General features: G+C 38.6%; 2 protein-coding genes and 1 long non-coding RNA gene across 3 annotated transcripts; 1 reads left to right on the top strand and 2 right to left on the bottom strand.

Moving 5' to 3' along the window:
- Positions 1 to 97: 97 nt before the first annotated feature.
- On the top strand, positions 98 to 8,059 carry LOC123308238 (bone morphogenetic protein receptor type-2). The gene is made up of 8 exons (XM_044890823.1): positions 98 to 422; positions 1,682 to 1,933; positions 3,676 to 4,053; positions 4,564 to 4,743; positions 4,805 to 5,086; positions 5,232 to 5,551; positions 6,285 to 6,736; positions 6,875 to 8,059. Exons 2-8 carry the CDS (start codon positions 1,708 to 1,710, stop codon positions 7,455 to 7,457), a joined length of 2,421 nt encoding a protein of 806 aa, XP_044746758.1. The 5' UTR covers positions 98 to 422; positions 1,682 to 1,707; the 3' UTR covers positions 7,458 to 8,059.
- Positions 444 to 1,051, bottom strand: LOC123308243. The gene is made up of 2 exons (XR_006537075.1): positions 705 to 1,051; positions 444 to 623 (listed from the first exon to the last, which is right to left on the bottom strand). It is a non-coding gene; the product is annotated as an uncharacterized LOC123308243 (long non-coding RNA).
- Positions 8,060 to 9,503: 1,444 nt separating the features above from the next.
- On the bottom strand, positions 9,504 to 11,409 carry LOC123308240 (vacuolar protein sorting-associated protein 4-like). Its single transcript, XM_044890825.1, has 5 exons — positions 11,113 to 11,409; positions 10,931 to 11,060; positions 10,430 to 10,872; positions 10,260 to 10,379; positions 9,504 to 10,190 (listed from the first exon to the last, which is right to left on the bottom strand). Exons 1-5 carry the CDS (start codon positions 11,277 to 11,279, stop codon positions 9,656 to 9,658), a joined length of 1,395 nt encoding a protein of 464 aa, XP_044746760.1. The 5' UTR covers positions 11,280 to 11,409; the 3' UTR covers positions 9,504 to 9,655.
- Positions 11,410 to 11,454: the final 45 nt, after the last annotated feature.

The raw sequence follows: 11,454 nt of genomic DNA on the forward strand, positions 1-11,454 counted from the left end.
ATGACACTTGTTATTCTCTATCTTTGTTGACCGATCATATTACACATGAGATGAAAAAAGAGAGAAAAGCTGTTTAGGATGAACTGAAAGATAAATAAAGGAGGATTTCATTGAGATTGACAATTTCAATTGAAGTGCAATGGTTATAAAAAAATGAAGAGTCAACATGAAATCTCAGCTGTGTGAAGTTCAAGTTGAAGGGGATAACATAAAGTATAAATTTGATCATTATCCGTTAATAACATGTACGGTGTAGATGTTAGTTCCAGTAAATAAGCTCAGTTGAACCTTGTAGGTTAACAACATTATTATAAACAAACAGCCGTTCAGATGAACATTTTTCACCAATGTTGAATCCTCAAATCATTTTGAAATATCATTCTTATTCATAGAAGGAAGGAGGATATTTGGATTGTTGCAAGGTGAGTTTTACTGCTAGAAAATATAGAGATTCATCTTATTTGAGACCGTTCTTACACAAACTATTGAACACTACTGAAAAACAATTTAAGAATTTAATGGTATTTACAGTGTGTTTTCCTGTAGGCTTAATTTTAAGTCATTGAAATATTTCCCATTTTGTAACTATTTTCATGCTTGCTGTCTCGGACACAATTTCATTCCTGAAAAATTAATCATATTGGGTAACAATCACAATAGGTATTTCAATATTTGGCAGAAAATGTTTGGAAAAATTCTCTCACCTAACTATACCTCAATTTTCAAACTGGTGGTTGACTCACTTTCTTCCTCTTTCGGTTTCTTACGTTCATTGAAAATAATTGAAAGAAAACTGAGGATTACATGAGAAATGGCACCAAAAAAACAGGTAAATAGTATTTGGCACATCTTCTACATAAAAATGCCCCAAATTAGACTTGACATTCTACAGGAATTTCGAAAATAATGTCAGTGAGTCATATGTTCGAGCTGCATGCGAATCAATTCAAAATAGACTGTGTGAATGCAGAAGATTGGTAAATCCTGGCCTAGGAGATCTGTGAATATCATGATCATGAAATATCACTGGAAACTTCATATATGCATGTGCAGAAAACTTCATCCAATTAAAATATTAGTACAACTAGAGTGTTTATCCTTCTTGACAGAATTGAGAATTATTCCATTTGTTATAACTCAATTGCTGCAGCCATGTGAAGGTTGATCTATGTTTAGATAATATAATTCATTGAAAGTGCAACACATATTAGATCATTGCTGGAATTTGAGCCACTGATAAGAGATACATGCTTACAATTCTTCTTCGAGATTACTTACGATAATCATAGTCTATTATGTCTGACGTAATCAATACATCCTGTGTTCAATCTTGGAAATCAATGATTAAATTTCGTGGAATGTTTTTTTATATTTCTAACAGTTTACTGGAGTTTAATTGGAATAGTCTCTCACTCATATAAATCACTCAAATTAAATTGTTGGAAATAGATCAGCTTCAACAAGACTTTTTTTGCCATTTCAAATGTTTCCAAATGGGACCAACTCAAAAATCACGAATGTTACATCATTTAAAATTTGCAGATCAATGATTCAAGCCATTAAATTATTATCTGCTGCTCTGTCAATGACTTGTTTTGATACTGCTATCAAGAATTTTCTGTTATTTCCTATTTTTGTAATGGAGGTCCACAGTTTATGAGAAGGTAAAAATGTGTTTTAGGAAATGACTTGATTATACTCCTCGAAATGGCTAAACAAATGCTGCTAGTAGCAATTTTCTTCTTCTACATTGAACTGTGTAGGGCCGATGGCAATATTTTGTGTGCCACTAGGGCTGGAACTATAAATTTCATCAACGATGATGGAAGATTGGAGAACAGGTCTTTGGAGACGACACAGTTGAAATGTAATTATTGCTATACCCTTTGGCAAGAGAGCAGCAATGCTAGCGAAACTGTCATCATGGGACAAGGTGAGTTTCATATCCTATTGAAAGCTGGAATGACATTTTCTTCACAATGTACTCAAAAAAATTTAGGGCGAATTTCTTGAACTCCAAAAGACGCTGTTGATTTTAGATGTCCATTTATTCTTTCTGGTCCCATTGGACCTATTGTCTGCCACTTCTACAGACTTTTATCTTGAATGATAAGAAGCCTGAGATACCACATCTCCAAAAGAAATCAATAAATTCTTTAGAAGTTATATAGAGTGATTCCAAACTAAACAGGAATCTAGGATCTGGGGACATCACATGAAATTATAAAGATTACGAAAATTCAACGCCGAACATAATGAATGCCATGAGAAAGAAGTGGACTGTAAAAATGCAATCGTTCAGTGCGATAATAATTTCATTATAGGAGATGGAAAAACTGGAGAATGATCAAGGAAAAATAGCAATTTCGAACTGGTTGATTACTCTGTGACTATCGGAGACCACTGAAGATAATTAAAATTCGATGGTCCCATCATAGACTTATACATGTGTTGAAATAAGTCTATGGTTCCGATAAATAATTCAATTTCATGAATTGTTTGAGGCTTCTCAATAATCCTAACAAACGATTTATTAGGTACAATTAATGAATTGTTATAATTATTTATCGGAATCGAAAATTGCGAAGGCCTGAAAATATTTAAAGGAGAAAGTTCATTGGAAAACTACAACACGCTAATTCTCTGCACAAAATTGTGATTAGTTTCTATGGATGTGTAATAGGCCATCGCGGTCACCTGTGAAATCTTATAATTTGTTTCTTACTTCATTACTAAACTCAACAAACAATCAGTCTGGAGCGATGTATTACTTTTAAGGCGAATCTAAATCGTATCTATGTTCTCATAAAAAAAGTTTTATTGAACAGACCACTAGTGTTGGCAGTGACACGCTTGATTTAAGTGGCATTTTCCAAGCGGCATCGCTATGGGAAAAGGCCGAAACACATGGCCCTAATCTTAGATTGAAGCGCAATTACAGTGTGATATATTATATACGTATTGCGTCAGATGATGCCATTGAGCTCCCTGGACATCGATTTTTTTCCTAGAGAACGTCTTGGGAGTTCCGAGAATTAAAGACTGAATGCTTCTTCCAAATGGAGAGTTACGATTTGGTAACACAGTAATTGATTTTACAATTTTCGTATTGTATTCACGTCTGAAGTATTTAGAACAGCAATATGTTATAGCGATGACATTTTATTGAATCGTTTTCGGCTTTTGATAGCTTTGTCGATGGTCTCGAAGGATTTGGTTGGACAAAATTTCGATTCTGTGCATCCGTATACTATAGGTTCTTTCGTTTGCATAAAAAGTGTAGCACTTTTCTACACTCGATTTGATTTACACCAGTATAGAGGAAGTGTAGTTTATCTACACATAGTCAAAAGGAAATGTAGATAAACTAAATCTCCTCTACACTGGTGTAAATTCAATCAGCAAACGAATACTAAAATCGAGTGTAGAAAAGTGCTACACTTTTTATGCAAACGAAAGGACCTACTAATTTCGAAGGAACCGAGCTGGGAAGTTGCAACTATTCGCCTGATGACCTGATAATCAATTTCACACGAAACCTCAAAAAGTTATTTTAGAGCCAATTACTAGTTTTAAACCTTATCGCATCTGCATTTTTGAAAATTTTCGGGCAGCCAGCAGTATTCGCCAATTTTCAGTGGTTTGTCCTGCTACTTCAATAAATTGTTTTTACAGGTTGCTGGGACGTTTCCGGACTGCCTAACGAATGCGACAAATCGGCCTGCACCGCCAACACCAAACCCTCGAAGGTGATGAACAACACCAAGTTCTGCTGCTGTTCGACGAACATGTGCAACGAAAACTTTACCGACATCTATAGGCCTGGCGACGAACCGCCGCCCGAAAAGCCGCCTAAGCAGACCCTCGACATGACCTGGCTGTGGCTGTTGGTTTCTTTCGTGTGCTGTTTCATATTCCTGCTGATGTGGATCTCCTGTTGGCTGTTCGCGCCTTGGAAGACCGCCAAGAAGTTCGAAGATGTCGAATCCACCCAGCCGCTTCCCCCTTCCACCGATTACAGTTTGGACAAGCTGAAGTTGTTGAACGTCATAGGTATGCTTGATAAGTTCGTTTGTTGCATCTCCAAACTCTGGAAATTCGCTGTCGGATGTCATCAATCGTGAAGAATTTCCACATCTGTCATTGTGACGAAATATTTCTATGCAATTTATGGTCGTGCTGCGTCATAGAAATATAAAACGAGCTGCGAGGAGAATAAAAAGATTTATTTTTTCTTGTTGCAATTCAATCTCCAGTTGAAATCGAGGAAGAAAATTTATGGCAATTCACTGAAAATTGTTTTAATCATCTCGAAAGTCGGAGTACATTCAATATCGCCCTCAAAACACTCCCATCAGTTCACAAAAATACAACAGAAATTTCTTCAACTGTCAAAGTCAGTGTAATATGTTCTCAGCATAGACATATAGACTCTATGTCTATGTCTGTGGTTCTCAGTGACACATGACCATAAAATTAGATTATTTTCAGAGGTTTTTTCGAGAAGTATTTTTATACAAATTTTAAATTATTTGATTTTTCGAGAGCGACTCCCTATTCCAGGTCAAGGTAGATATGGGTCTGTTTGGAGAGGCCTAATCGACGACCAGGAAGTGGCAGTCAAGATGTTTCCTTCCCACCATCGAAACTACTTCCTGAACGAGCACAACATGTACAAAGCGTCCGGCGAAAATTCTGCTTTATTGAAGTGCTTCGGAGGTGGAGAATACGTGATAAGTCCAGGTGATTTGATGTTCTTCGCGTATCGAACCATTCTTAAATTCATAATCAATCCTCTTCGCAGGTGGACCTACGGAGTACCTTCTCTTGTTGAGTTTAGAACAGGAGTGTCTTCAGGAGTACCTGAAGAAGCACACTCTCGATCTTCCTACGTTAGGAAAAATGAGTTTGGGGGTCGCGAAGGGGTTGGCCCATCTTCATTCGGACCTGGGTAAGCCTTGCATCGCGCATCGGGACATAAACACGAGGAACATCCTGGTGAGGACGGACCTGAGTTGTTGTATATGCGATCTGGGACTGGCGGTGACGCCCAGGGCCGCTGAGAATAGGTCACTCACAGAAGCAGGTAAGGAAAACACTCTAGGACACCCCTGGATACATGTAAGTGGCATTAGGAGTTCAAATGAGTTCGGACATCTGGCAACATGTGGTCGATAAGATTATTTTGACAGTAATGAAATGAACAGACCATAGAACATCGACCGTTTCAGGAACCCTGCGCTACATGGCCCCCGAAGTGCTGGAGGGGGCGGTGAACCTGCGCGACTGCGAGAGCGCCCTCAAGCAAATCGACGTTTACGCCCTGGGTCTGGTGCTGTGGGAGTTGGGGTCGAGATGCACGGACATGCAGAACGGCGAGACCCACCCGTATTCGCCCCCGTTTTACAAGGAGGCCGGCGAGAACCCCAGCCTGGAGCAGATGCAAACGTTGGTGAGCAGGAGGAAGGTGAGGCCGCTGTGGCCGCAGTCGTGGAAGGACACCGCGGCGGCCAGGCTGCTCTGCGAGACCGCGGAAGACTGCTGGGATCAGGTTAGCAGCGGCTGTAAAATCAAAGAGTAACAACAAGAGGTTTCACTCATGAATTTTGGCAGATCGCCTGCCTATGACCTTGAGTGCTGTCTGTGAGCTGGTGGGGAAAAATAAAAAAGGACTTCCGATGTATTTTGTTATCTCTCTGTCAAATTTGAATTTCAGAATGTAAACATCAACAATAACACCTCCCTTAATTTGGAAAAATCATCCAGGAATGCTGGAACCAGCCCATTTGATCGCCATCAATAATAATACATATCAAGTAATGCATCTACAAATATACCCCGTAATTTCTCTACCATAGCATTTATTTTATATAATGAGTTTCAGCCACATCAATTCAATACAAACGATTTCAGAGTCTGAACAATTTGTTTCTCATTTTCCATTACGAAAAATATTCATAAAAATTGAATTTCTTTGGCGATTGACATTAGAAATTGACTGCCGACGAAAAGAATTTCGTAACCATGGTAACTTCGGTTCGAAATTCATGTTCGACCTGATTGGTCCACAGCTATCTCAAGTCTCTATAGACGGCTGTGATTGGTCACCCAGGTTAGTAAGAGCTCAGATGGTCGAATGGGTGAGATTCGGTGCTTCTGTATTCAAGGTTAAATTTCTGTGAACGAGGTCTTGCCTTGTAAATTGACAGAGTGAAACCTCTTGTTGTTACTCTTTGGTAAAATATGGAAATTCTCGAATCATATATTCTCTTTTTCTTCTGTAGGACGCGGAAGCCCGTCTGACGTCCCTGTGCGTGGTCGAACGCTTACTGGAGCTTCCCCACCTGAAAGGAAGGGTGCTGCATCCCATGCACCCGCCCGCCAGTCCCACCCCCCTGATCAACAACAACCACCTCCACGATCGCGACCGGCAGATCGACGTGTCCGTGCGCACCGTGGAGACCCTGCTGTCGCCCACGGAGGAGAACTGCAAGAACTCCAACCAGCTGGCCGCCTACAAGACGCCCATGCAGCCGTACCAGGGTCGGAACCCGTGCCTGGAGCGCAACCTGAACTCCGGCTCCAGCGACAACCTACTCATCGACAAATCGCTCAAACACTGCTCGAACTCCGACTCGCAGAACCTCATCACGAACGACTTCCTCAACTTCCAGATCAACCACAGGGCCACGCCGATACCCTACCTGCAGAACGCGGTGCACGGTAGCCCGAAAAGGTAGGTACTATCATAGAATCGCGCTGTCATCATTCCACAGAAATCTAGAAGAAAAACTTCAGCATGACATTTGATCACAGAACTATCTTCTGTCAGTTGTCATCCATAGTTGTTATATTCGCATGATGAAATTTACAGGTACAACAACATACCCCAGACGAAGAGGTCGAGGTTCAAATGGAACGACCTGAAAAGTTTCTTCTCGGGCAAGAAGCACCCGGACAGTTCCGATTGCAAGCAGACGCAGGTGAAGCTGAGCAGTAAACTGATCAACAGTTTCGGCCAGAACGGCGTCACGACGACCCTGTTGGGCGAGCACGAGGCCAAGCGGCCCTCCACGCTGTCCCTGTCTGTGGTCAAACCCAAAGAGAGTACAAATTCCACGTCGGGAGTGGCGCAGATCTTGAAGTCCAAGAACGGCGGCAGCATATCCAGACAGCAGTCGATCGAGCACTTCAACGAGGTGTTCTGCTCCACCATGGACCTGTCCAGACTGAAGGATCCGTCGTGTAGGGTCAAGACGCCGGGTGACGTGCCGCCGTCGGTGAGGAGGACCAGAGGCAAGGCGGCGAAGGATTCGTCGACCAGGTTTTCCCTGTACGACGATAGGATCATGTGCAGGGGACAGTGGGGTAGCGCGCCCGATCTGGAGCCGCAGGCGCCTTTACGGAACACCCAGATGAACGACCCTCAAGACAGGGATAGTATAAGTAGTTTTTAAGGAGCTGCGTAACGGTAGGCAACTGATATGTTATTTTTGAGTGTGGATCGTCGGGTTTCTGTAGATGGCGCGTCAGATTTCCACTCGAATTCGTTTGGAACACACAACGTCAAGATAAAAGTAATACCTTGAATAAACTGGAGTATTTTCAATGTTTCTTCGCGATTAGTTTTCGACATTGACGTTTGTGTCACAGAACATCAAATATTGGTTTGTGTCAAGATAATTTGGTTTCAGTGATTGCAAAGGTGCATAGAAAAAATAACGCATAGAAATCTGACAGTTTGACATTTCCCAACCTTCAGTGAAGTAACCATCGAGTGAATTATGGTTTTGAAGGGCAAATAGGTGAATTGGGGAACAGTCAAAGATAAAATCTTTACATCTCTCTTTAAAGTATTCCTCTTTTGTGCCATTTGACTTCAAAAAAAGCATTTTTCCAGCCATGTTCGAGTGGTTTCTTGTACTGGAGATGATCAATGGTTGGAAAACTCAAACCCTTACCTGGTTCGTTGAGACTTTACAGACAGTGATCGATTTTGTTGGAATTTTTCTTGAACATGCAGTTTTTAATCGATTTCAAGCCCTTGGTTATGTCCCTTCACAACTTCTAACCTCACTTCAATAACCAGTAGTTTAGCCCAACTTTATTTCACTCTTGAATATTTTCTTCATTCACATTTCGGCTCAACGGTTGTTTAGCTTCATGTTAATGTGATTTTGAGTGGTTTTTATAAATTCTTATCAATTTTTTTCGTGGAAATGTCGATAACTGTCCGTTAAGTCCTGCCGGAATGCATACTCCTTCTATAATCCCCGACCGTTGTCGATTAAAGTTTGCAGTCTTTGGCCGTATGAAAATAAGTTGACATCTTTATTGAAAAACACATAATGCTCCGATCTCCAGTTAATGACCAAAACTGAATTCCCATATCAAGCTCTTATTGCACGACCGATTCTAGGTTGAAATGTTTCTGTTTATTTCTGTATATTTTTTTATTTTTTTTTATTATTGTTTCCGAATATTGAAAATATTTTATTTTTGAATGCGTGCATTCGTTTGGTTACTGAGCAATATTTATTTTTCGTGGTTGTTTTATTGATTGATGTATATATAAATAAGGCTTTGAATATGTAAAAATTTGGTACTTGACTCTTGAGAGAGTGTTTTTAGTTGAATGACAGCGTTTATTTCAATGAAGAAAGGGGATGTTTGTTAAATACTGTTCAATTCTTATACATTCCATCAAATGAGTTGATGTGTTGTAAAAGCAATTCATCGAGTGCAATATTTCACTGAATATCTGGAATTATTGTGTCACACTTTGTTACTATGACTTTCCGTGTTTTTTTTTTTTTATTTCAACATGAAACAGATGAAATCAAGTGAAATGTTATTTTGTTTTTGCAAAGAGAACGACCATTTCTGTGGAGATATTTTGAGAAAAAACAAACCACCACAACATTTAAACCTAGTACACCATGTTATTTTTTTACCATCTAGTTGGTTGTTTCGAAATCTTAGGAAAGTTTAGACCAAATGTTCAGAAGCCTAGATAATAAATAAAAAATTATAAAATAACTCTTATTCCACATACCAAGAGATTGAAAATGCCTTTCCTAACTAGCATATGTGAAGATGTTATGCATCTAAATATTACACATTACCTTATGTAACTGCAGTTATACCTGTTGAACAATTAATGGACATGTGATAAATATTGAAATTAGATTAATAGGAGAAACTAATTCAAGTATTATAATTTCAAAACAAGTACCGAATTGTTAAAATGTAACCCATGTAATCCCCTACATATAAGAACTACCTTATAATTTTATTCATCATTCACAACCTCATTCGTTATTTTTATAAATCACTCAAAATATGTTTTGGCTGTGTTTCTTACGTGCTATGGATGTTTCTTACGTGCTATGGATTTTATAGTTGATACATTTTTTTGGCACTTAAATATCTTTCTTAAGGCTGATTATTTCATTCGATTTCAGTGACGTTCTCACGAAAATGTAAAATATATTCGAATAATCAAAAGGCCAGTGTTTTTATTTGAGATAACCACATCAAGGAGTAAAAATTTTTTTTCATAATTTTTAATAAGTTTATCAAAACGTTATTTTCATTTAATTTAAGATATAGAAAAACGTACTCTTCACTGACAAAACTAAATCAAGACAAAGGCTTATTTCTTGATGAAGGCATCATATTTAAGTATCCATTCCTGACTAACGGTCGGCTTAAAACTCTGAGCAGCAGATATTAAATCCAATAATTTCAGCGGCCTCGATCTTACTGAATTTTCGGGGAGGTCTTCCAATCTTTTCCAAATGATCTTGCAATAATTATCTTCCCTATCTGCTGGCTCGTAGAAGTCGTCAATCGTTTTCTTCCAAACCCTGGTTTCTTGCAACTCCATCAAGGGGATGTCCATAGCGTTCTGGACAAGACTGGCTAAATCGGAACTTGAGAGGCCTTCCGTTATGTCCAGAAGTTGGTTCCATTGCGATGCTTCGTACGTTGAAAGCTGAGTTTCATCGGTGTAAAATTTCAGGAGTTCCTCCCTTTCGTTTTTATCTGGCAGAGGAACGAAAATACGTTTATGAAATCTGCGCAAGATTGCCGAATCTAAGTCCCACGGACAGTTGGTAGCTCCAATAACGAAAATATTGGGGCAATCTTCGATGCTGTTCATTTGACACATCATTTCGGTGATTAATCTGAAGATAAAATTTTACCCTGAGATAGAATTCGATTTTTCTGTATTAAAAAAATCAGTTTAACAATACCTTCTTGAATGTGCTTGTTCGGAAGAACTCCTTGTCCTACAAAAGGCGTCAATTTCATCTATGAAAAGTATGGTGTACTCATTGCTTTCTTTAGCACTTTGAAATAAACACTTCATCATCCTAAAACAATGCAAGTAACAAGATATTTTTGATTTTTGTATATAATATACTTTTCACTTTCTCCTACTAGAGGCGAGAATATATCACTGGATGAAATATTGTGAAACACGGCTTTAATTTCTGCTGCAATTGCATGAGCCAATAGAGTTTTTCCAGTTCCTGGTGGTCCAAACAATAACAATTTATTTGAAGTCTTCCTGTTCACAAAAAGTTGTGGATGTTTAATAGGTAACAAAAACATCGTTTTCAGGACTTTTTTTATTTCTTCAAGACCTGCCAAATTATGCAAACCATTCACCCTTGGAATTTCTATCGTGTTTCGTACTGCATCGATGAGTTTTGTGGGTGTACTCTTGCTCTCCCAAGGTTTTTCAACTTTATTTTTCCCAGTTGCAAGCATATTCATTTCATTCGAGGATTTTTCGTGGGTCTTTCTCTTTTCGATAGCGTCAGAAAATTCCTGTAAACGATTGAGGAGCCCAAAAAGCGTAACCTAATTGCAAAAAATAATATATAATCAATGTAACCGCCTATATATACTAATTTCTCACTGTAAAAGGTCCATCAGCAAATTCCAAAATATTTCTTACTGCAAGACCACATTCTTCGATTTTGCGAAGCACTACATCGTGATCGATTAATCCATTGATATTGCTGAATTCGCTCAGCAAACTTTCATAACTAAAATGTACTTTTGCGTTTCATTATGAATAAAATTTTTTTCAATATATACCTTTTGAACAGTGTCAGACAGTAGGAAAATATTTCTTGAGAATGTAGATTTATTTCATTTGAGTCATTTTCATCCCAGAAAAAATCCATTGTTGAACTAATTGTTAAACCAAAGAAAACATGATATTTGAATTTGAATTCAAATTCCGCTTCCACAGACAATATCATAGATTTGTCTTCGATACTAAATAATATCTATGCGCCAACGTAGATGTGGGGATTAATAATTTTTTGAAATGATATTATCATTTATTCTTTGGCGTGAATCTAAAACAAATTACTTTAATGGATGATAGATATTTTCCGAAGATTAAAGTAACTCGAGTGGATTTGTTTTTTATGA

Source organism: Coccinella septempunctata, chromosome 2 (genome assembly GCF_907165205.1).
Source record: "Coccinella septempunctata chromosome 2, icCocSept1.1, whole genome shotgun sequence".
In the NCBI taxonomy this organism is placed as follows: domain Eukaryota; kingdom Metazoa; phylum Arthropoda; class Insecta; order Coleoptera; family Coccinellidae; genus Coccinella; species Coccinella septempunctata.

What these genes read in the sequence shown, in the direction of transcription:
- LOC123308238 (XM_044890823.1), top strand. Translation starts at nt 1,708, where the DNA reads ATGGCTAAACAAATGCTGCTAGTAGCAATTTTCTTCTTCTACATTGAA. An exon ending in AGAATACGTGATAAGTCCAG is followed by an intron (nt 4,744 to 4,804) that starts GTGATTTGATGT and finishes TCCTCTTCGCAG; the next exon opens with GTGGACCTACGGAGTACCTT. An exon ending in CGGAAGACTGCTGGGATCAG is followed by an intron (nt 5,552 to 6,284) that starts GTTAGCAGCGGC and finishes TTTCTTCTGTAG; the next exon opens with GACGCGGAAGCCCGTCTGAC.
- LOC123308240 (XM_044890825.1), bottom strand. Translation starts at nt 11,279, where the DNA reads ATGATATTGTCTGTGGAAGCGGAATTTGAATTCAAATTCAAATATCAT. An exon ending in TGTCTGACACTGTTCAAAAG is followed by an intron (nt 11,061 to 11,112) that starts GTATATATTGAA and finishes AGTACATTTTAG; the next exon opens with TTATGAAAGTTTGCTGAGCG. An exon ending in GAACAAGCACATTCAAGAAG is followed by an intron (nt 10,191 to 10,259) that starts GTATTGTTAAAC and finishes TTTTATCTTCAG; the next exon opens with ATTAATCACCGAAATGATGT.